Source organism: Phoenix dactylifera, chromosome 18, assembly GCF_051530095.1.
Source record: "Phoenix dactylifera cultivar Ajwa chromosome 18, Ajwa_hap1_PhDact_Kaust_v1.1, whole genome shotgun sequence".
NCBI lineage: Eukaryota > Viridiplantae > Streptophyta > Magnoliopsida > Arecales > Arecaceae > Phoenix > Phoenix dactylifera.
In genome coordinates, this window is record NC_143207.1 from 18,585,031 (window position 1) to 18,610,095 (window position 25,065).

Sequence of the window (25,065 nt, forward strand, 5' to 3'; positions counted from 1 at the left end):
AAGAGATTAGGTGGCTGACAATAAAATTTCAGAGAACACTATAAAGCAGGAGGTTCAATAATTCACTCCAATTATAAATCTATCTGAGGGTTACCAATCCCTGAAAGTCTAACATGGGCAGATATTCTACAGAGTGATAATCTTCAAGTTCTTCCCATTTTAGAACTGAATAAAACTGAGCTTATGTTTCCATTTTGGAAAAATACAAGCCAGCATGGAGAGGAAGGATAAAGATATAAATATAATCAAGCTAACAATCTAAGCAGACAGCATGAACCTTGTGATGCGGGACAGGAAATTTAGGGAAGAAGATACGAAGAGAAATGGGGGAAGAAGATCTGGAATCCACCAGATGCCAAAGCAATATTTTCATTCCAAAAAAAATACCCCTAAACAAGAGACATGGGGTTCCATATATAGCCCCCTATGCAACTACCCATGATCCCAACAAGTGATCATATAACTACCCATGATCCAATAAACATCATGGGTCACTACAACAACTAAACATAGTCATTACAAACCAGCAACTAACATAAGGACGAAAATACATAATAAAAAAAATACACAAGAAAATAATACTAGGGCTAAAGTGCTATACATGCCGGCGACGCCTATAAACATGCTGGAAACGGTGGTCTGTGTCCCCACTACCTTGACCTTGTATAGAGACAACTTTCTGACAAATAACCTAAATTTGGCAACCAACCAACTCGGAAATATGCAACGGTGAATTGAATCCTTTCAATATTTCAGATTTGGTCGCTATCCTTCACCACTTTGCATGTCATAGTCAGAGCTAAGCATACATTGCTTAGTGTCGAACTTAGAATCCTGATCCTGCATTTACAATGTTCTGGATCAAGCTTACTCCTCGTCATTCAATTTTGAGGTGGGGGAAGGCGATATCTTGATCTTCTTGAATGACATATCCTTGGCAGGATATCTCCCAACTCCTCAAAGCAGCTCTCTCTACATGAAATAACTATGTTTCTTTGGAGACGCACCTTCATATTTAGCAGGAGGTAACTCTTTGTAGTGTAGTTGAATTGAACAAAGAGAATGAACGACTTACAACAACCCTCTCCCTTAACCTATGAATGGCGTTACTTGATCATTTCTATACACGGAATGAAGTGAGAAGAAGTAAAAGATATTAGAGAGTTCAGGGTAATGTTCTTAAATGCAGTGTTTTCAGTTTGAGTTTGTGCAGGCCATAGTGCTCCAGCTTCGAGTAAGTGTTGAAATGCATATCGCCTGAGTATCTATATTGCTGGCTATGATTAACAAATCACCAACACCTCCCACTATCTCCATATACCAACATAAATTTTGAAAGAAAAACAGAGTAAGAAGACTTGCAAACCCAAACTAGATCATTAAAGAATACCTAGGTACTTGCAATTCATCTGAATTATGTCTTGATCTGTTTTTTTTTAATTTTAATTGATACCAACCAAGCTGGTATCCCCTAAGAAGTTGAGGCTATTGTTCCCATCAAATTGCTCATGCAGCAGTTGAGACAGGACCATCTCCAGGCAATATAACTGCTAGCAATTGAGAAACCATAATACATCTTCAAAGTGAAGTTCCATGATATCTGACAGTAGCCAAGACACTCCCTTAGTGCATATACTTAAGAATCACAGTTCCTCGTGACTAACAAATTTCTGATCATGACTCAAGGACAGCAAACCCCTGGCAACAGAATTAAGTCTCATCTTCATGACAAAGAATTAAACCTCTAACATGCGCAGAGATATTAAAGAATATAGTCCTTACTTTAGATGAAAATACAGTCAAAGCTTCCGTTCCGCACAGAAAGATGCAAGCTCAGAGTAGATACCAAAGAAACTCAAAGGCGATAGAGAAGATGTAAAAAAACTCAAAGGCAATAGAGATGTAAGAAACTCAAAGGCGATAGAGATGTAATCAAGGTAATGATTTGAATGAAGCAATAAATGAAAGACTGATCTTAGGCAGAGTATTTCATTATCAGCCAACACAAAAAGTACAATTGGCATGAGCAACAAATGCTATTCCAAAACAAAATCAGGCACATATGAAATCCTTAATTGCAGAATGCAATCCCTCATGGACTAATGAAATCTACGTTTGCAAATCACACTCATCAAAACAAGTATCTGATTCAGGCAAACTCCATCCTTGAAAAATGAAGTACAATAAATGATGAACTGTCTCATCATCTGCAAAGTCAAGTTCTAGTAGCTTTTTTCACACTTCATTTTTTTGTCTTGTGATTTTTCCATGATTAGTTCTATCAACACAACTAACATACAATAAAATCTCGGTAAACATGAATTATGAATCATGATATGGACCAGCAAACAAGAAACCAAATCATGCGAGGAACGCTAATCAGAGCCATTTCATCGAGCGAAAGCCAGGTGCACATCAACTTTTGAAACAGAAAGGACAAACTTTGAGCAAGATAGCAGACACCAGAAATTCCATGTAACTGGCTCAGAATGCCAATCATCTAACTCCTCCATGAGATAGCAGTTGAAACTTACAACAAAGAAAACAGAAGGCGAAAAAAAGGAGATAGGTCTATCGAGTCAACTTGTAAACCAAAGTGTAAGTAGGTTCCTCAACACAAGTATCCAAAATGTTCCAGGACACCATCAAATGTATCTATATCTGAGCATTAACAAACCAAACTGATGGAGATCATGGAGAGAAGAAACTGTGAGCAAATGGGAAGAACTGGATTATCACGTGTGAAGCAGGCAGATTCATTCTGATGCATGAATTCAGGGCAAAAATTTTGCGGCTGGTCCTGTCTGCAAGGTTATAACATACAATCTTATCGGAATTGCTCAAATACAGCTTGTCATCTTCCCCCTCTCCTCCTCGAGCAAAAAAGACAGGAAATGCAAAGAAGCCGCTGTCAGGTAATATCCTAAGAAGATTGTCATCCGGGGGCGTGCTAATAATGCCAGGATCCCTCACTCCATTGAGATCGACATTGTATATCAAAGACCAGCTCAGATCGTCTTTTCCCATCTCAAAAACATGGAAATGCAGCCAGTCAAAATCACAGCAACCAATGTCCGCTGCAATCCCAATCGTGTACAGGTGGCCACAAGACTCTCCAAAGTAAAGGATCAGTTTGTGGTGATGCCATGGCGGCATCGGGGTGGTCCTCACCACCTGCTGCTCAAGATCAAAGGAGATAAAGAGATCATTTTGAGAGATCCAGTTCAGTGCGCCATTCCAGTAAACACCTTTATGCAGAGGTGTGCAGCCGGGCAGAGTCTCCCCCGACCTCGAGAGCTCCCATGCACCGGTATCCGACGAGTATATCTCGACGTGAAGCTGAGAAGCTGTGGGATCGAACGCAGTGGGCGTGATGTTGCAGCTGAAGCAGGCAATTCGATACTGGAAGGATGTTGAAGGATCGAAAGCAAGCATGAACTGGTATTTGAATGGATAAAGGCCGGTAGGGGGGTCGGGGATTTCCCTGTACTGCATGGTGGTGGGATTGAGGATCAAGAGGCCCGGCGGCCACGGCGAGCGGGTTCTGCAGAGGAGCAGGCCGTTGCAGGACTGCCAGACCAAGATGTCGTCGCTGGCGGCGAAGCGGCGGTTGAGGGAGGAGAGTGAGGGGTCGGGGAGGGCGGGCGAGGCGCCGCCGGCGGCGGAGAAGGAGGTTAGTGGGCCCTTCACGGCGTCTTGGACGAGGAAGCCGGAAAACGTGGGGGGGTTGCACCGGGTGTGGGCGGCGATGAAGAAGGGATCGGAGGCCAGGGCGAGCCACTGCTTGCAGACGCTCTTGAATCGCATGACGGACTTCGCCGGCAGCCTGGAGAGGATCTCGAAAGCGATCGGGTCGCTGCAGGTGGCCTTGGCTGCCGATGAGGAAGAGAACGACATCTCTCTCTCTCTCTCTCTGAGCTCCGAGTGCTTCTTTGCCCTCTCTTTCTCCATCGCCCACTATTTATAGTGGCGAAATGAAGGATAAGAACTCACTCGGTTACCTCACCAAGAAATGGCGGTTACAGGTTCACCCAAGAGATTTATTTGCAAATAACACCTCAGCGTCAGCTATAATACTCAAAACGTATCCACTATTGACATCCATCATATCTACCATCCAAATCAGCTACCATGCAACCATTTCACAATAAAACAAAATTGTGCAATTTGAGTACAATATATAAATATATATGTAAATATTTAAAAAGAATTTAGGAGTCGCAATGAGGGAGTTGCCATTGTAGGCCACTTGAGTGAGGGCACATGAAATTTTTTTGCATAACACATGAATATATATATATATATATGTGTGTGTGTGTGTGTGTGTGTGTGTGTGTGTGTTTGTGTGTGGGTGTATATACATATATATATATATATATATATATATATATATATATATGAAGCTTATTGATACAAGATTTTATAGGAAGGAGAAACCGAGAAAGCTAGATATTACGACTGAAGGAAGCATACTTTTGCATAGACAAATTTATACATGCATGATCATGAGATTATCATGAACATATAAAATGCACATGTTAATGAAGTAATGCAAAGATGGTACTTAGTTATAATGATATTTTATTATACATATTAGCAGTAGAAATAAGCACTCCCTTAAGCTGCAATAATTTGCAATTGCAATAGACGCATAATGATGAAGCTAGATGCAATGGCAATAAACAAGCAAATAAGCTGCTAAAATGCAATTGCTTGTAACATCTAAACAGTTGTATAATAATGAAATACAAAACAGCTAGTAAACAACTATGGAAGGCCACAACAGATGCATAAAACACTTCATAACCATGGCATCACACAACCAATGCAAAAATTAACAAAGACAGGTCCCATTCACAACAGAAAAGATCCCATCCTAAGCCATTAGGACCATCATTATAAACCACAAAAAAGAGAAAAAAAAAACACTACTACACAAGTAATAAGGATCTGGCATGCAGCACCAGAGGCATCGGTACGCACCGCATAGCCCTCGGGATCGAGCATGCAGGCAACATAGGAACCCTAAGTGCCTGATCTAAGGCATATCAAGCACCTAGGCACCACACGCACCACTACATGCCTGATCCAAGATAGATCAGGCATGTCAGCACCAATGGGCGCATAAAATTACAAATACAAGCACAAGCATAAACCAAAGGTAAATAGGACACAGAGCGGTAGAAATTGAGATAGGGCTTAGGTAGAAATTTGGGATTAGCTTTACAGTTAGATCTTGAGTACATGGGGTCAATAGCCATGGAGGTGCTACATATCACACATTTTGAAGAAGTGCGCGGTGAATGTTAAGAGTTAAGTATTAGGGTTTGAGGTTTTAGGGTAGAAAATGGGGTCGATCAGCACAACATAGGATGGGAGGGATGCTGAGGTCAGGGGCTTGACCAAAGAAGAAGGGGGTGCAAAAAATTAGAGGAGAACATGTGCAAAGTGATCGAGGAGAGGGCAGATAAGCGAGGGGATGAGAGAGGAGAGAACTAAACCTCGAGCAGCAGGGCCGTTAACAAGGCTCCAAGGACATTTATTTATAGCCAACATTGCAAGATAGCTGTATACAGTCCAAAGATTACCCTACATGCTAGGGCATAAGCCAATCTGAAAATGATCAAACACATGCAATATGATGCGCAGCCAGATATTCTCAGATGCATGGTTCAAAAGTTATGCATTCTTTGAACCCAAAAAAAAAAACTGCTGTGAAGTGTCATAATCATATTGTAGTATATTAGATAAATGGATGCATATAATATTGGACAAAAAAAACTACCAGATAAAAAAGATAGGATACTCTTATAAATCAGATGTTCAATTACTTCACCAGTTACGTCGAAGGATACAAAAATGACTATATCTTAGGCTCTTAAGCAATAGAGCTCTTACAGCACCAGCAGATCATGCAAATCCGATTAAGACCTAATCACATCTCAGAGTTTTTGCAATATCCTAAATTTGCATGCTGAATATGTCCACAGAAAGAATGGATAAAAGAACAAAACACTTTCCCAGCCTACAAGCTAAGAGGAAATTTACAAAAGAGCCATGAGTACTATTTACAAAGCTATCAGATATAAATATTTGATAATCATAGCTATGTTGTTAAACATGTGTAGCGAATATGAAAATAAAGAAATAAAGCGATTATATCATACCTGTACACTTCCAAATGGACATGCTATATGGGAGTAACATTAACTATTAAAATTACTCCTCCATAATAAACTGATGACCATCACCACATGCACTAGACTATAATATCAAACATTAAATAAACCGAAACAAGGCCAGAGCTAATTAACTTGATTGAAGATAATTTTTGCACTAATGGATAAGAAAGTGGGGAAGAAGTACATTGCAACATGGACAGGGCTCACATAGACACTTCCAATCGACATAACAATGCAAAGGAGCTTGAAACTAAGAACCTTACTACACAGTGAAAGAGTTGCGGCAAGAAGCAACTAAGTATGTTAGGAACAGTGTACCAACACAGCATACTTGCAATAAAAAAGCTATGAATTACTTCAGCATTTGTTCACAGTGTGGTCAGCATCTTCATATCCAATTCATTACATGAATTGATTTCCCCGTATAAAGAAATTGTGTTTGATTATCAAAAAAAAAAAAAGGATTTGCCTTTTATCAAGTAAATAAAGTAGAAACCAACACACTTCATCATTTAAACTGTTTGACTTCATCTGCTTAGCATTCGTCAATAGAATTCCTACCATCTCAAATAAATACTTTTAGTTAACATAAAATGCCAAGAATCTTGAAACCAAAAACCTTATAAGTAAACATATCACCACAGGAACCAACTATCAGAGTACTATAAAGATCAGTATTTCAATGCAGAATTCTTGCAATAAAAGAGCTAAAATCACTTATGTGATTGTTAAGATCTGCATCTTAGCATCCTCATGAACAATTCCCTATATAACGAAATTGCATTCATTAAAATAAAAACAGTGAACAGCAACATGTTCCATCTTCTAAATTGTTAGTAAACCAGAAGAAAGCTAAAACAAGAAGCAATTCATGATATTGACACTTTGAGCGACCAGATCCCTGACGGTTCAATTTTGAAAGACAACACGATTAGTTAAATAGCAACAGTAACAAGAACACATTGATGTTCAACATAAACATAATAATACCAGCAGGCAGACAGAAATACAAAATTTAAAGCTGCAAATGAGCAAAGAGTTTCGCCCTTCCTTTCGGTCAGTGATGAGAATTGCTGCTCCCAACTGACAATCTCCTAAAACTTGCAACAAAATTCCTTAACCTGGCCTTCGATGATGCGGACCGGCCATTACTATTGCTGCTCGATGGAAGATCAATGGCAGCAATGTGATCAGCCAATACTGGATTCTGCTCGACTCCATTTTCCTGCACCCTGCTCTCGCTCATGCTCAAATCCTGCTCCTGCTTCTCAACTGAATCCAAGTTGACAGCAAATGATTCCCCCCTCGCTGCCCTCAACCACTCCACGCCCTCGGGAGTCACACCTCGGCACCTCTTGAGCTTCACCTTCACGAGACTGGGGCAACCGTCGGCGAGGGCCTCCATGCCGCGGTCCGAGACCGGGCACCCCTTGATGCAGAGCTTCTTGAGCGCCGCGCACTTGGCGGCGATGCAAGAGATCTCGGCATCACCGATGGTCTCACAGCCGCAGAGCGCCAGACGCTCGAGGCCACGGCAGATACTGGCAATCGGCTCCAGACTCAGCACCGTTGGATTGACGCCGATCAGGACCAGCTCTTGCAAATTGGGGCAGCCTCTGGCGATGGCTATGAGGCCGAGATCGCCGATCCGGTTGGTCCGCCAGCCGTCGATGTGGATCTTGCGGAGGAGGCGGCACTTGTCGGCGATGGCGGTGACGCCGGCGTCGGTGCACTCGGGGACCTTGACGATGTGGAGAACCTCCAGATCAGGGCAGGAAGAGAGGGCGAAGAGGCCGCGGTCGCTGACCTGGATCTTCTCGAGGTGAACCTCGAAGATGCCGGGGACGCGGCCGGCGATCTCCTCGAGGAGGAGGTCCCAGTCGCCGGAGCAGCGGAGGATCTTGAGGGATCTGAGGTTGGGGGAGCCGGCGATGAGGGGGGCGAAGCACTGGGCGTTGTAGAGCTCTTTGAGGCAGATGGATCGGAGGGCAGAGGAGGGAGGGCCGACGGGGTCGGCGGCGTCGGTGAGGCCGCGAAGACGTTTTATGGAGAGGTCCTCGAGGAGGGGGCAAGAAAGGAGGACGGCGGCGATGCCCGCGGGGCCGAATGTGCAGGAGGCGCAAGAGAGCTTGCGGAGGGCGGGGCAGCTGGCGGCGAGGGCGGCCATGCCGCGGTCTGTGAGCTGGCGGCAGGCGCGAAGCTTGAGACGCGAGAGTTTGGGGCATCGGGCAGCGATGATGGCGAGGGCGTCGTCGCCGATGCTCTCGGAGCGGCGGTCGCACTTGAGGGCGAGCTTGGTGACGGCGTCGAAACGGGCGAAGAGGGCCGGGGCGGGGTCAAGGAGTGCGGCACGGGCGTCGAGGGCGAGACGGTGGCGGCTCTGGCCCTCGACGGCTAGCCACCGCCGGCAGACGAGGGAGCAGCGCTTACGGTCGCCGGAGCCGAGGGAGTGGAAGATGAGGACCAGGCACTCGTCGGGGAGGTCAAGGGTGTGGTCGCGGGCCGGATTAATGCCCGCAGCAGCGGTTTGGAGCGTCATGGGGTCGGAAGAGCTCTTGGAGGAGCGGCGGCGGCGAGGCGAGGAGGATAGGGATCGGGATAGGGTGGAGGCCGTGAGGCCCATGAACCACGGCGACCGAGGCTTACGGTGCGGCTGCGGATCGCGTTATCTTATCCTGAGCCGGAGAGGACCGGTGGAGGGCCGTTTCTCCTCTCTTGTGTCTTAATTTAGGAGAGGAAAGCTGGACTTGAAGTGAGGTTCAGAATTAGTTATTTTCGTAATTTACTTAGAGCCGTTTTTATTTAGGACAAAAAAAAAATATAGCCAACTGAAAACAAAAAATATTTTTTTAGTTGGAAATTAATTTTTTTTAAAAAATATCTTTAAGTCATTAAAATTTATAAAATAAAATATATTTTATTAAAAATATGATGAATATTTTATATAATTTTTTAAAAATAAATGCTCAATCAAATATAAATTATTTTACAATTTTTAAAATATATATTTTTTTATGATCAATCAAACAAGCCGAGAATCATTTTTAGAAATCAAACGGTCTAAAACAAAATGAGGTCAAAAAAATTTGCACCGTACGTTCATGTAATATGGTAGGAAAAGGGATTGACATGGAAAGCTCGTTTGGTTCGCGGAAAAAGAAGAGAAAAAAGTATGGTCAACGGAAAAAGTAAAAAGATATTTCTTGTTTGGTTGGAGTTTTCAAGAAAGAGAGATGGAAAAATTGTATTTCCGTAGAAATATGATTTCAACATTTAATAAAAAAAATTTTTCAATGAGAAACATAAAAAAAATACCTTTTCATAAGCTAGGAATCGAAAAATTTTTATTTTTTTTAGAAAAATCTTCCAATCATTCTTATTTGATTCAAAATATTAAATATCTTATTTTTATTAAGGGTATGGAAATTACTCATAACTTTCTCAGAAAAGTGGAAGGTAAACCAAACATGTTAGAAGTATTTTTTCCAGCATTTTTTTTTTAAAAATTTATTTTTCAATCGGCCGAAGTAAAAAAAAAGAAAAAAGATTAAGCACCAATTCATTCACGACACTTGGCAGGGACCGATTTTGGCGCCATGATTGGGCTCTAAACCGTGTTATGACGGGAATGCTGTGAGTGGCGGCGAGCACGGCCACGTATTAAGATTTCTCTCGGGGGGGCCACGAAATTTCGTAAATGACGCGGCCGCAACTGTAGCAGAAGCTGTCGAGAAGCGCCCAACCGGCCAGTTGGCCAGACGGTGGGGCTTCCGTCGGCTGTGTGCTTGCCGTATTTGGTACGTTTCTTCTCCGTGGACCTGCGCATGACTAAGCTCTGTCGCGCTTTCAAAAAAGTAAAAGTTGAAATGCCGTTGGAGGGAAAAAGGAGTGACTAGAAGAGGCAAAATGTGATAGCATTAATGTGATTAAAGTGACCAGAAGGAGATAATTCAAGTTCATCATACTGTACTGACATGGAAAAGCATATCATTCCCACCCAAACTCAACTTTGCCTTAAACCTGTGCATGACTAAGCTTTTTCGCATATTCAAAAAGTAAAAGTTGAAATGTCATTAGATGGACAGAAAAAAAAAAGTGACAAGAAGAGGAATGATGTGATGGTATTAATATGATTAGTGTGGCAAGAAGGAGATAATCCAAGTTCATCACATTTGCAGCTCAACTCAATTAAATCTTGAGCCAGAACTTGTTGAGATCGGGCTACATAAATCTATTTTCTCTATTCCACTCAATTTAGAAACATATTGTATGAAAGATATTAAGTCCATTCTTACCATTTCATATTATATCATTTTCGATCTATATATCAGATCACATACTGTGCATCTCTCAACTTACTTGCATATATCTAAATCATGTAAGTCATCATTCTCTTAAGTTGTTTTTCTATTAGTATTCATTTTTTTATGAATAATTTTATTTTTTATTCTACCTTTTTTTATATTATCATATGTCCGCCATAGCAGTCTTCTTTCAGCCATATTCATTTTGTGCACATATTTATTCTAACTGTCAAACATTCTGTTCCATAAAATGTAATTGGATGTATGGTTGTCTTATAAAAATTTCCTTTCAATATGGCAAATATCTTGTTGACACATATATTTTCCAATTCATCCAACATACTTTAATCCCATGAATAAAATATCCTCTTTTTAATCTTCCATTTCTTATGAATAATTAATTTTAAATATAGAAAATGATCATTTTTAGAAACTTTACGATCCACAATTTTTCACTCTACTTTCATCTTTATTTCTAATTTTACTAAAATTATATTATATATATATTATCTTGGTCCTACTTAATCTAAAACTCTAGGATTCTAATGCTCTCTTTCATAATTCCAACTTACTGTAAACCTCGACTTTAGTTTCATCCACTAAAATTATATCATTTGTAAATATTATGTAACAAGAAATATCTTCTTGAATATGCTTACTAAGCTTATCTATAACTAGCTCAAAAAAGTAAATACTTGGAGCTGATCCTGGATACAGACCTATTATGATTGGAAGCTCTTTGGTATTACTACCATTAGTCCTCACATTAGTAACTGCTTCGTTATATATATCATTAATTATATTTATAAGTCTAACAGATTTTTTTTCTTTTTCAACACATACTGCAAGACTTCTTTAGGGACCGTGTCATATGCCATCTTTAAAATCAATAAAATCTATATAAAAATCTTGTAATTTTTTCTCTATACTTCTATTAATCTTCAAAGGAGAAAAATAGCTTATATAGCCAACTTTTCCGGTATAAAACCAATTTAGTTCTCTGATACTTCTATGTCACACCTCAATCTATAGTAAATAATCCTCTTCTATAGTTTCATATATGGCTCATGAGTTTAATACCATGATAATTATACTTTTTCTTCATTTATCATGTAACTTCTTTTCAAAATCTTATGAACAACTTAGTCAACCAAGTTACTCTCATGTCACATAAACATTTCCAAATCTTAATAGAGATTCAATTAGATCTAACCACTATTTTTTTTTTCTTATTTTCTTCATAGCCTCTTTATCTTAACTCCAATTTAGGTTTTTGCATCACGTAAGTGGTCTTATAGCTCAGTTGGTTAGAACATTGGTCTTATTTCATTTTTTTCTCTATATCTATTTGGTGTTTCGACCCGACAATCCTCGATGTCATGTAAGGTTACTAAATATATTAGAATTTAGAAAGATTTTATAAATAAAGAATTACTTTTGAAATTCTAAATAAATCTTAATTTTTTTATTTTCTCAATATCTATTAGGTGTTTGGATCCAACAATCCTAGATGTCATTAGGTTTTTAAATCTCATTACATTGATTATTTTATGAGTGGCTTCCGTAGAGGTCAATTGAGATTAATTTATCTTGGTCGATATGGTAAGAGAATTTGGACAAAACTAGTATTTTCTAAGATCTCGGTCGATATTTTTTTGGACCAAGATATCATCATATTTTAGTTTTTATTGGTTTATTTTCAATCAAGAATATAAGGCTATATATATTTATGTATATGGGCATGCGTGCGTGCGTGTATTATATATATGTATGTATATATTGTATGTGCGCGCGCGCGTGTATGCATGTATATATGTATGTATGTATGAATGTATATATGCATGAATGTATGTATGCATGTACATACACTAGAAATGCACAAGTGCAATACATGCTCAAAATAATTAACATAAAAATTAAAAGTTAGGGCAAAATGTACATGGCTTAGATAAATCATATATTTTTTTTATTTTTAAAAAGAGCTCAATTGATTAGGGACATGGATATGAAATCGAAGAAATCTCAGAGATGAAAAATAGAGTTGAAGGAACAAATTAAGGCTCATAAGCTAGTCTAGTGTATAAGTACAATTAGAAGAATCAAGCGGAAGAAAATAACATAGCTAAGTAGGGATGACAACATTATTCATCTATAGGACCATATCAAAATACTAGCAATAAGTAAGGCAACTTAGCAGTCCTGTTCGCCTCCCAGAACACATGAACTTCTTGGAATACGAACATAGGCCCCTCAAGCTTCCTTTTAAGCTTAATTCAAGTCACAACCGTTGGATTGCTTCTACTGTTATGATCCGACGAGAGCGAGGTGAAACCTCCATGATGCAGATGCCGTGCAATGCATGCCGTGAGAAATTTAACGGCTATTTTAACTCATCTGCAAACATTTTAAAAAAAAACTCATGCCAACACTGCAACCCGCTCATGATTGGATCGGGTTCGGATTTTACCGGGTCCAAAAAACACGATCCCGAACCCGAACTCTTCTGCGGGCGGATTCGCGGGTCCGTGCGCTAAGCCGCTCCCTCCCACTTCCCAGCCCTAGGAATGTAATAAAAGAGCCGAAGCGAGCGAAATCGAGAGCCGCAAGGTGTTTCGGCGGGGACAAAAACCAGGGATATCTCCTCTTTCCACCAATTTTTGATTCTTCTCCCCTTTCGTTTTAGCTGCTTTTTTTTTTTCTTTAATCCTCTCCAATGGAGGAACCGATCTTGAACGCAGACAGGGAGGTACTTACCTTCACTCTTTCTATTTTCCATGTATTTGTGATCCTATCCGTATCTTCTGTGACTTTCTTCCTTACCGGGCTCGTTATGCTGTGTGACGTTTAGTCATGGATGATGAAGACAGCTTCGTCGTGTTTATTTAATTGTGTTATTCTGGCAAGGAATTTACTACGATCAAAGTTTATATAATTGTGTTATAATACTCAAGAAATAGGTTAACTAAGGGTTCAGATAACTAGTGGTCATGCTTCATAAGGAATTGCTATATTTGCTGTGTCATTAGTTACAAAAAGCTTGTGTTGCATTCTTAGCTTGGCTCAAGTATTTCTGTCAGGTTCTTGCTGAGATTGTGAGGCTCACCCAGAAACAAGGATTAAAAGGTCGTGAAGGAGGGTGGAAAGATTTTTTGCATAGTAATAGTTTGTCATACGGCGCTGTCTACGATCCAATGAGAAAGTCTAAAGATATATTAGTTGCTTTTCTGCAAACGTTCCAGGAAAAAGATCAGAAGGTAACTAGTGCAGAAGGCTTTGCATTAGTATGAACAAAACACTTGTCATTCAATAGCTTTGATGCTTTTATACTGTCTTGGTTTCAGTTTTTTCGAAAAATGATAAGACGTATTACGGAATACAAAGCCTTTGAGAAGTTCATCTCTGACTTTCCAGGCCAAGAGTCCCCTCAGCAGGTATATGTTGCTTGGTGTTCTGATTTTAGGTTAGGCATTCTTTTGGATTTTACTTGCAGTATCTCATTTGATGAAAACTGCTTTAAGTTGCTTCTCTTCCGTATGATGACTATCCTGCTAACATTATTGACTACCTTTCTTCTCTTATTTCGGAGACATCAAAATATGCGTTTAGTATCTCCATTAGCTGATTTTTGTTTTTTTTTTTTTGATGAGTTGGACCACCTTTAGATTTGTGGGTGGTCTGGCTATGCCCTTTTTTGAAAGGAAGTCATTTTGTGTTTTCAATTTTAGAATAATAGCTCTTGCTCAGTTTGTTTTGTGCATAAACCTTTGCTAGCAAAATTGAATTTTCAGGATGTCAAATCAGTTCATTATTGTCAGTGACCTATATGTGTGCAAATGCAGAGACTGGTCCGTTTGACGATGGAACATCCGCATTACCCACGATTTTATTCTTTCCCGTCCCACGATGAGGTTTGGTTTCATCTTGCACTTGATTCTTTACATTTTGCACATGCCATAACTTCTGGGTAGAGACAGTTTTTGTAGTGCCTTGATCTGCCGATGCAACTCATGTATGCCCTTGCTCACCTACCCTTGTTCTTGAATTTGATTAAAAAGATTCATTATGCTCGTGGGGTTCTTATTCTTACAGATATTAGTGTCATACATTTAATATTTATTTATTTTCTCTCTTGTCATTGATGGATCATACTGTAAAATCATTTTCATGTTTAAGTCAGCAAAAGAAAAATCTAGTGTTATGTGGATACCCCAATTCTTGGGTTTCTTGATGGGCTGGACACCTGGGAATCTTCTTGACACTTTCAGATAAAAATTGTTAAGTCTAACACTATACTTGACAAAGATTTTATGAATTTTATAAAGATGTGGAATAATTGGTTTGACTAATTATTCATCAATAGCATGCATCTAAACATACTTATACCCATCTAAAAGATATATATATTTGTTCCCTTATCAAAATTTTTAAATATTCATCTGCTAGATTCTTTTGAACAGCTATACACTTGACACCCATGTCATATATGGGAACAACAAGGGATTAAGCTTTTGAAATTTCTTTTCTTATCCTTTTCTGTAACTGTCAACAAGAATGACAGTCTACTTGACAAAATACAAATAATGTAGCGAACAATTATTTACTGATGATATTTTACTACAAAATAATTCCGTCATTATTATCCAATTTATAAAGTTCGATGGCAGAGGAATGCCTCGATGTATTGGTAAATTCACTTAAACACCTGGTACTTTGAAATGCTGAATTCAGTTAATTTTTTAATTATGAGTTGCTGGTAAATTCATCATATAGGCTACTGGACTGTTAGATATGCAATGTTTGTCTGATTTAGGAATCTGAGGACATCCTACCATTGGAGTGTTTAAATCCCATGTCATGATACTGAAATATAATAATTTGATGGTATGATTTGGCAGGAGTGGATGTTCATGCCGCTAGGTAAAGTTTCTGAAGTAATGAAATCAAAAACTATGATTTCGATTGACTGTGAGATGGTTCTGTGTGAGGATGGTACTGAAGCCGTTGTACAAGTTTGTGCAGTAGATGAAAATTTGGAGGTAAATTACTTCTTCGCTTGATGTCCTGGTCTTCTATTCTGTAGTTTATCATGATGTTAAAGGCATTTGCACATAATGTATTTATGCATGTATGCACGCAACTATGAAACATGGATAGGAATATGGGATATGGATAAGACATGATACAGATAAATTGATATGGCAAATCTGGAAAAAGTAAGATAAGATACAGCAAGGATACATCAAAAATTCAACATCTATGAATGTATGAAATAACACATGATTATCTTTTACAAGCTGGTCATGTAGTCATTATTCCATGGACCATAAAACATACTCCATATTGTAAAATTAATATCACTGACTATGAAATTGACCCTCCTCTGCATTTTTGGAGTTATTGTGGAAGCATCTAACTGTATTCAGGAGGTATCCAGAGTGTTTTTTTTATTTTTTTAAAAAAACTACTTAACACAAGTATTGGACACGCACCTGAGAAGTATCTAACAAGTATTGGTATCTAGGTATGGCTAAGATATCGCCATGACATGTGGTTTGAAGTCAATGTGCTTCCTGAGCATGCACGCATGCATTTATATACATATGAGTGCATCTACATATGTTTGCTATTTCTGTCTGAGTTCATACAAGCTTTTAAGAATAGTCGTACTTTCAGGTTAAACTTGATAAACTCGTAAATCCCAATAAAGCTGTTGCTGACTATATAACAGACATCACTGGGATATCTGCTAAAGATTTGGAGGGAGTTAGTTGTTCATTAGCTGATGTACAGGTTGTATTAACCACCGTAAGTTTATAAGTTACTCTTTTTCTTGCACCAAGTTAATCTGGCATTTTTGCAGAAATCCGTTAAGAAGCTTTTATCTCATGGGACTATTTTAGTTGGCCACTCTTTACATAATGATTTACGAGGTATTCTATGTATATTAATGCGCATACTTGTCATAGTTTTGTAGTATTTAAATGGATTAACTACAACATTGTATAGTATTTGATTGGATTAAATACAAGATTTTGTCATTTTCTAACTTCTTGCTTTTAAACTATGCAGCACTAAAAATTGATCATCGACGAGTTATTGACACATGCCACATCTTCAAATATTTAGACTTAGCTAATGGTTCACCTTCTTTAAACAATTTGTGTAAGGTATTTTCTGAAAAAATGAGTTTCTGTTTTATCTTCTTGACATTGACTTTTCTGGCAATTTTACTTTTTGTAATTTATTTCAAATTGTGCTTAGAGGCTGAAAGATTTGTTATTGTGTTTTCTTTTCATTGTTCAATTAATTTGCTTGCAGTATGAAACTTCTTTTACCTCATATCTCCGAAGTGCATTCCTCATCATCAACATGAAATTTAAAGCATGGATTTCTGATTCGTGATGAAGTACATGACTTTATTTTTTCTCTTATCCTTCATGAAGATGGTAATGCAGCTTCATGTGCAGGGATTTGACTGCTGATAGACTGTTTGAGGTGGACATTCCATCATGTTTCATGATAAACCTGCCATTAGATTTCTGCACGTTTTCTCCTCATTTATTTTTTTATATTCCATAAAAGAACATATATTTAGCTCCCTTTTTCCACCATAAGTTTCTGGTTCAACTTGCTCTATAGTTTGTGAACATAACAACATTGGTTAGTATGTTTATATTTTTTCTCATCATTTAGTCATATGAAATTAACTTTGATCTTCCTTAATGAATTTGATGATGCACCTTCATGGTTATACTCCTTTGCATTTAATTCCTCTTTTGAAAACATCGACTCAATTTTCTTCCAAAGGAAAAAGATCAACCCAATCGTCTTCATGACTAATAAATAATCTCTTGGCTGATAAATAGTCCTCTTACAGAAAACAGTGAATGCTGTGGATCTCCATCATGATAACATGGATCTATATATCTATGAAATGGATCTTATTCTTTATCTTCAGCTCCCAAATTTAGGTAATAATTCGAGGGGAATTTTTAACCATGGTTAATTATATATTGACACGGTCTTGTAAAAAATTGCACTATGATTGAAGCTCCAGAAAGAGGCCATATCTGTTTTTCTTCTGAAGATCATATATTATGACATCTTTGTATTCTTATTCATCATTGATATCAAATGATGGAATCAATAAAGATCATTCACATGGCTCTCTTCATAGAGCTTGATCAAAAATGAGGGTAGCTATTCCCATTATATTTTTGATCTTCATCGTTTGGATAAGTATCAAAAGTTGGCAGTTAATAATAATCAACAATTGGATAATTGATGTTAGGTTTAGTGCATCTAAACAAAAAGATAGAACAAGTCTAAATAAAAATCATGCTTAAGTTAAACTTGCCTTATGTGCTTTTTGAGTAGTGTAAAATAAAGGTGATAAAAAGGTTTGAAACTCAATGTCTGACCTGCAGAATCATGGGTTAATGCCAAAATTGTGATGCCTATCAATATCTGAATTAGGACAACTTGGATTTTTTTAATGATGACTGAGAGCATGATAGTTAGGAACAGAATTCAAATATTCATGTCATTAGTTGCAAGGATAAAAGCATGGCAAGCAAAAATATTTCATGAATGCAGACATGCATGTTCTAAATGATCATCATGGGTATGGGTTGTCGTATGCTAATGGAAAGATCTCGTAGCTACAGTCTTGTAGTGACGTGGCATGACCTCCAAACCTTTTACTTGTCGTGAATCCCCACTTGAAATGATGACACCTTTGCACAAGTTCCCGTTTAGTCTTATCAGGTACCTATACCAGAAGGGAGAGAGTAGAGCAAAGAGAAGGTTTTTTGATGCTCTAGGGCGTGGATGTAGGGGAGAGCCCTGGATGCTTGCCCTCCCATTTTTTCTAAAAGTGGTCTATGCTTCTGCATATGCCTATCTGGCTCCTAATTGGCCTGCATAAGGTCCAGGCTGCCTTTGTGTGTAGATAGGTCACATGGTGGTCACCAAGTGGCCCAGATAAGCCTAAGCCTTGGATATCTGAGCCTTCATCTGCATATTTTTTCTTATTTTTTTCATAATCTTACTGAGCTAGTTCTATATTTCTGTTTTTTATCTATTATTATAAATTTATTTATCATTTAATATTTTTTTAAAGTTGAGCTACATAGGTGCCCATCTAAACAGCCTCATATTGCTTAGGCACAATGTGGTACCTTTATGCCTTCAGAAGGCAGCCGCTTTTTGAAACCCTGAGTCCTGGTGATGACACAAGGAAAGACTGGGCTCTTACTTGGGTAGTAGGCTATGTAAAGTGGGCCCACTGCTTCATCACTCTTTAAGAGGGTAATCTGGTAGGTGCAAACCAATGTATTCATATTGTGTCTTAGTGGGTCTAGGAGTTGTAAAATAGGTTCAATTTAGAAGCTTATTGAAGAAAGAATTAGCAGGCTGGTCCCTTCCAGTATGTGCTGTGCAGCACGTGGACTGTCATATAGCACAACTGCACGTCTAACCCCCTCCCCAACCCAGCATAAAGTATATGATTTGTTTAGGCATGCTCTGTTTCCTTATTTATCTTTATTCAGCATTACACTTTTTCTCATGTTAGTTGTTTTCTTATGGCAGTCTGTATTGGGTTTTGCACTCCGAGCAGAAGGTGAACCACATAATTGCTTAAATGATGCAAAAGCTGCAATGAAGCTGGTTCTAGCTAAGCTCGAACATGGATTTGACGATCCCATATCTGTTGTTGACGACAATGTCTGTAAGAAGTAGGAAACAAAGTCTTATTTGTTTGTTGAAGACACTTGACTAATCTGTCAAACTTCCACTTTCCAGTTATCTGACTCTGATCAAGCAAAGCTGCTACTTCACAAAATACCAGTTGACGGGCCTTATCAAGAGCTCCTGAAATTATTTCCTGAGAATTATAATGTTGATATTAAGGTATTTGACTACTCATGCTTTATGTCTTTGGAGTGTATTTTGTGTTTTCAGAAATGTAATAAAAGTTTCTTTTGCAGAATGATCTAAAAGTCCGAGGCCCTAGCTATTCGACATTTGCTGTTTTCAAGGATGCCAGAGAGGCTGATGAAGCATTTAAAGGAATAGAAGCCTCAGAAAGCAGGGTATGCACTGCAGATCACTATGTTTTTCAACTACAGTGCTCCTTAGCTGACTTAAATGATCTTTCTCTTCTGCAACTTTCTTCTTTTGGATGGTATTATCTCGTTACATGTTCATCTGATCTTTTAGTATCAATTCAAGCAGGAGGTAACACATGATTGAAAAGTGCTTTGCTAAGTACTGTGTTCAGAAACCAATACAAGAAATGGGAGTGGGTCTAACACATTATGTTAAGTAGTGGAGAGTAATATGTACGGAAAAAAGTAGTAGAGAGTAAGATATGGAAAATGGGAAACATATAAGTCAAACAGAAAGGGATTTTTTATAAATGTTTTAGGGGGAATTAGTTTCTCAGAGACTAATAATAAATGTTATAGAGTCAATGATATTTATCTATACCTAAATATCCTTGGCGAGGTGTGGATTTCAGATTCAGGTTGAAGTGTCAAAAATGTGGAAAAATGTAAGTGCCGAGGAGGAATATGAAGGCATTTTGTCTGCTTGAACTCTCCTAATACATTTGAAAATTGGAACACGTTAGAATTGTTGGAGTATAGTGTTGCTGTTATAAGAAGTACATTGACGTAATGTAAAAGGAGTAAAAACCCTGCAAATGCAAAGTTAAATAGTAGCCAATGGAAACAAGTATTGAAGAACCAGTCAAAGTGTTAGGAGGCTGGTGCAGGGACGAGCAAGAGTATGTGGTGGCATGGACACCACAAGCGGAGAATTTCAACTACGAATTGTTTTATAGATCATTTAGACCTCACCCTTCAGTTATATTTGCTCTCTTATTAAAAACTTTTTGTGTGAAGCTTGGAGAGTAATAACTTCAGCTTAGAAGTTTTCAAGCTAAATTCTAGATCTTGTTGAGTTTTTTAATGTAATCTGCAAGCATGTATCTGTTATAGTGAGCTAAAAAGAATGATACAGCATGACATGGCAGAACATCTTTACAATACTGGTAAAATCATTAGTCCATTGAGAACACCTATCATTGGTTAAGGCTAGGAAGTTGATTGCCTGATTAGACATAAGGGAAGCTGTAGATGGATTTCACATCTATTGGTTTGTAGTGTTTTACTTTGTATAAAACAGATGTCTAGGAGCTGTATGTAGGCAAGGAATGGCATGGAAATATAAAAAGAAGCATCACGGTGCATGAAGCCCCCACCACTATGGGTTCGGGGAGGATCAGATGTATACAGCCTTACCTTCATGTGTAGAGAGGTTGTTCCATGCTTCGAACATGTGACACCTAGCTCACAGTGGAGCAACCTTACCGTTGCACTAATGCCTGAAGGAATGGCATGGAAATATGCCTTTCCACATGTACTACCAAGTAACACTAGTGTAAATATTGGTTGAAGTTCAGATTTGGTGCTTAAAATATTACATTAGCTATTAGGGCTTAGTTTTATACCCAATTATCTCATTGATGCATATCATAACCTCCCCTTGGAAGTAAGTAGTTTCCGGGTTTGAAGTGGCCATGGATTCCCTTATCCTGTTTCTAGGGACTTGTCAATAGGCACATGCAAAATGCTCTTAAAGCCAATCACAAGCTTGATTCTTGCATTCTTAAAAGATCAAACATTTAACTTATAATATTTTTAGACAATTCAAAATGAACATTTATCATTCATCCAATGTGCTAGATTTAGTTCTCAAAATAAACTAATCAAAAGAACTACTTTCTCTTAGTTGAGGGAAATTAACCAAGTTCTAGGCTAAATGGAAGCCGTAGTTGTGATTTTACTCTCTTGGTTGTGATTTGTAAGCCAAAGCTGTTAGTTTACTCTTTTTATACTATTGTGTTTGTTTTTACGGAGGCTTAATCAGTTGATCATTGGTAGGTGTTAAAATTTATTATCTATGGGAAAATATGAGTTCTAATTATAATCACAATTGCTTGGCCCTATTCTAGCTCCCACTAAGGGTTGATTTCATTTGGATGGCCACATCGACCTCATCTAACTCTAGGTGGTGTTCTTTTATTCTTTTGTTTATTTGTTTCTTCTCAGAATCCCGTTTAAGGAGAGGAGAGTAGTTGAGTGAGGCTTAAGAGGATGTGCCTGGTGTGGGGGTTATTTGCATCTGTTCTGGATATCCAACATTCATGATGGGAATAGGGGTATTATGAAATAGGACAACAGGCTATGGTACACAGCCTTTTCAACTAGAGTGCAATAGTTACAGCACTGTCTCCAGATGCTGTATTTTTACTCTTTCTCCAATAGTCCATGGTGGCTTAGCTGAGTATTGAGAGCTTTCTTGACATAAACGATCTTATTAGCAGTAACTGGTGTGGCCAGGTAAATTTGTTCGACATGAGCTAGACAAATGGCTGGAGTGAATGCCGGGTGGTGGATTTTGTTACATGAACCGAGCAGTTGAATTATCGAGGTTGTTGAATTCTTGAGGTTAGGGAGGATTTAAACTCTGAGTGTGGATGATATGTAAAAGGTGATCCAATAGCTTTTCATGGTAAGTTGGGAACAGAGTGACGAGAATAGTGTTTCTTGAAATTTGGGATAGTAGTGGAAATCTCATTTAAAATACAATGCTTTTTATGAGTTGGAATGAATCTAATGACCAAAAATGCCCGTGGATAGAAATTTTCACGCTTTGTATATAGCAGGAAGATATGGAAAATTACTTTTTTTTTTTTTTTGGCTGCTGCTGAAGTGGATGTATCATTCACAGCGGGTACGAACGAATACACCCAAAAAAAAATTGCCCTTCTAGCGGACTCTGTTATCTGAACTAGGGATTAGGGATATCAGTAACCTCACACAGTACCTCAGATTTCTATCTTACATGATTTTCTCAACAACTTTTACTCTTCTTGGGAGATATCACAGTGATTGGACATAAGAGCAGGCCCTCAGACTGTATTACCCTGTACAACGCCAAGTCTTTATTTCGTGCTAATGACACAGTTATATTCATCTTTAAAGCAGTCTTATATTTTACATAACTGAGACTCTTAAGATTTTTCTTTACTTCCTGTCTATACTTTGCTTCATTCTGCATATAATGTTGTATCTTCTCAAAAATATCTTGGATGTTGGTTGTGAGCAAGGATTTATCCATTGGGAGAACTCTAGCAAACCATGATTTTGTTAGAAGACTGAAAATCTCTACATTTCCTTTCCTACATTCAGGACTCCAACGGTCGACCTCAGAAGAATGTGTTCTTGGAAATCAGTACTGGGAAAAGCATCAGCTTCTATGTTCGAAGGATGAGAGCTGCCGCCCCGGCTAATGGATGCGATCCATTAAACAAGAGGACAGCACAAGATGAGACCAACGATTCAAAAAGGCAACGAACATGTTTACATCACTGCAAGCATGTTGAGGATATAGAGAAATTGAAACAGGAGCTCCGTCAGCGAGAGGAGGAAATATTTGAGTTGCAAAAGATAGTCTCTGCCCTTGCTAGGAAAAAAGGAATCTCATGCATTTCCACAAACTACTTGTAACATCATTGCTTTTGATGGCAGCAATTCTGTACCAGTTTTTAACTTTCCAGCAAGCATTTTTGCAACAGAAGAACAAAAAAAAGCCACAACCACAGTAGCATGTATTGCACATATGAGCTACCAACACTGGACTCTCAGTAGCAACCGCATTCCTTCTCCCATTAATATGGTGGTGGAGGATAAACCCCTGGGTATGGTGCTGCATGCACAAAATCACACACAATGATATCATGCAAATGTTTTATTTTTCAGTGAGATCAAAACAGGGGGGAAGTTGTTTCATTTACCTGGTGGATAAGAGGGTGGAGGGGGATAAGGCTGAGATGGGTAGGTGGCTTGTGGGTATGCTTGGGTGTGTGGATATGCTGTAGTTGGGTAGGCTTGGGGCTGCATTGGTGGGGGAGGGTATGCTGCTGTTTGATAAGGAGCAGGATTAGCTGGTGATGGGTACAGCGATGGAGGATATGCTGCCGGATAAGGGCTCGCAGCAGGGTATCCTCCGATCGGAGGATAGGAAGGAGCATATGGAGCCGCCGGATTGTACGCCGGAGCTGTTTGTCCATAGCTCGTCGGAGCTTCGGACTTCCAAGGTTTCTGCAATAAGAAATTAGGGTTTCAGGGTTGTTCTCGACGTCGACCAGTCGATCGAAAAATTATAGTTCAAATAGGGTTAATAATCTACTTGTGCTTTGCCTGCATGTGCATAATGCATGATCAGCTTTACTTCACCGGCAAACCTGAGAAACGAATTGGGTACCCAATTGTTTGCATCAAATGTAGAATTGGTTTGATGGCTAGTTTCGATGAGAGGGGTTTGAGGATATTACTTTCCGGATTTAGACTGGAGCGACCAAGAGGAGTCGTCGTAGCCTTCGGAGAGGACCTTCTGCAACTGGACCCTGGAGAAGATTGGATTATAGGTTTTGATTCTGTTTTTACCCCTCTTGGAGAAGGGTAGATGGAAGGTTAGAGAGTTTTTTTTTTTTACCTGCCGCTGCCGATGAAATCATCGAAGGTGAGGGTGTTGCTGTTCCAGACGCCGACGGTGATCTCGCGGAGGCCTTCGATGAGGGGGATGGTCGTCTTCTCCTGAAAGCAAGGGTTCCTGCCTCCATCTGCAGATAACGTTTGTTCCAGCTGGGAGAAATCGAACCAAATCGCTCGAGAAATGGAAGAAATCGATCCTAAGTACCTGTGCAGGTCCTGGTGCGGAACTTGGTCGTGGCGTATTCGAGGCAGACGTAGGGATCCTGCCGGGATATCCACTCGGTATCCTTCAACTTGCTGCATCCGACCACTGATCGGAAGGTCGCGGAGTTAGAAAGAAGTCGGATTTAGGATGGGATTTGGGGGATTTCTGTTCGAGTTTGAAGGGATTGTGGAGGAACTCACCTGTGACCTCGAGAAGCTGGCCTTGGATTGACATGGGTATCGAGAGAAGGAGATGCGAAGGATGGCGACTAGGTTGGGGGTGGTCGAAAGGGGGGGATCTGTGGAAGAAACCAAGGGGTTGTGAGGTCGGCTACCAGCTGTAGTTTTTGGGTGGGATGAATCGGCTGGGCCCCACGTGTACAACTTGTCCTTTTCTTTTCCTTTTTATATAATTGTATTTTTTTATCAGAAGTGGTTCAGAATTCCAACGGCTATATTTTCTCTGATCAAACATAGTCTTCCATTTTGAGACTTTTGGGACATGATGCGTGATATAGCGGTCTATACCGAAAGGCCAACGAAGAAGTAGATTGGATGACAGTGTATATGGTCAGAAGACACCTTGTGGGTAGAGGAGGAAAAATTGCTTAGGGTACCGAGTGACTTATTGTTTGCTGGTTTTACTGAATGTATTCGTTCTCTTAATATATAAAATATTTGTTTTAGTAAAAAAAAAAAAAAACATAGCCTTCCATTTTGAGAGTTTAGGTTGTATCTTTGGTGGTGCTAAAGAAAGATTGATCTTCTTTGGTGACATCTCTTACTAGATCGTGTCCTACATAGACCTTA

At 39.1% G+C, this 25,065-nt stretch overlaps 3 protein-coding genes and 1 pseudogene across 6 annotated transcripts; 1 reads left to right on the forward strand and 3 right to left on the reverse strand.

Annotated features, from left to right (window-relative positions):
* Nucleotides 1–595: 595 nt before the first annotated feature.
* On the reverse strand, nucleotides 596–4,349 carry LOC103711934 (F-box protein At5g07610-like). The gene has a single exon (XM_008798257.6). The coding sequence runs from the start codon at nucleotides 3,949–3,951 to the stop codon at nucleotides 2,692–2,694; it is 1,260 nt and encodes a 419-aa protein (XP_008796479.3). The 5' UTR covers nucleotides 3,952–4,349; the 3' UTR covers nucleotides 596–2,691.
* Nucleotides 4,350–6,938: 2,589 nt separating this feature from the next.
* On the reverse strand, nucleotides 6,939–8,905 carry LOC103711933 (F-box protein At1g47056 pseudogene; annotated as a pseudogene). The gene has a single exon (XR_015974774.2). The product of XR_015974774.2 is annotated as an F-box protein At1g47056 pseudogene (transcript).
* A 4,141-nt stretch (nucleotides 8,906–13,046) lies between these two features.
* LOC103711931 (small RNA degrading nuclease 1-like) lies at nucleotides 13,047–23,114 on the forward strand. Of its 3 annotated transcripts, XM_008798251.6 has the most exons (12): nucleotides 13,047–13,232; nucleotides 13,564–13,740; nucleotides 13,828–13,917; nucleotides 14,326–14,394; nucleotides 15,382–15,522; nucleotides 16,160–16,276; nucleotides 16,347–16,416; nucleotides 16,556–16,653; nucleotides 19,079–19,213; nucleotides 19,292–19,399; nucleotides 19,477–19,581; nucleotides 22,747–23,114. In XM_008798251.6, the coding sequence occupies exons 1-12, from the start codon at nucleotides 13,200–13,202 to the stop codon at nucleotides 23,062–23,064; spliced, it is 1,461 nt and encodes a 486-aa protein (XP_008796473.4). In that variant the 5' UTR covers nucleotides 13,047–13,199; the 3' UTR covers nucleotides 23,065–23,114. The 3 variants fall into 3 exon arrangements, with proteins under 3 accessions (XP_008796473.4, XP_008796474.4, XP_008796475.4); XM_008798252.6 differs by lacking the exons at nucleotides 16,347–16,416; nucleotides 16,556–16,653 and having other exon boundaries at nucleotides 13,060–13,232; nucleotides 16,160–16,291; XM_008798253.6 differs by lacking the exons at nucleotides 16,347–16,416; nucleotides 16,556–16,653 and having other exon boundaries at nucleotides 13,060–13,232.
* Nucleotides 23,018–24,637, reverse strand: LOC103711932 (elicitor-responsive protein 1-like). Its single transcript, XM_008798255.6, has 7 exons — nucleotides 24,457–24,637; nucleotides 24,257–24,361; nucleotides 24,053–24,179; nucleotides 23,892–23,963; nucleotides 23,747–23,801; nucleotides 23,352–23,658; nucleotides 23,018–23,263 (listed from the first exon to the last, which is right to left on the reverse strand). The coding sequence occupies exons 1-7, from the start codon at nucleotides 24,488–24,490 to the stop codon at nucleotides 23,226–23,228; spliced, it is 738 nt and encodes a 245-aa protein (XP_008796477.4). The 5' UTR covers nucleotides 24,491–24,637; the 3' UTR covers nucleotides 23,018–23,225.
* Nucleotides 24,638–25,065: the final 428 nt, after the last annotated feature.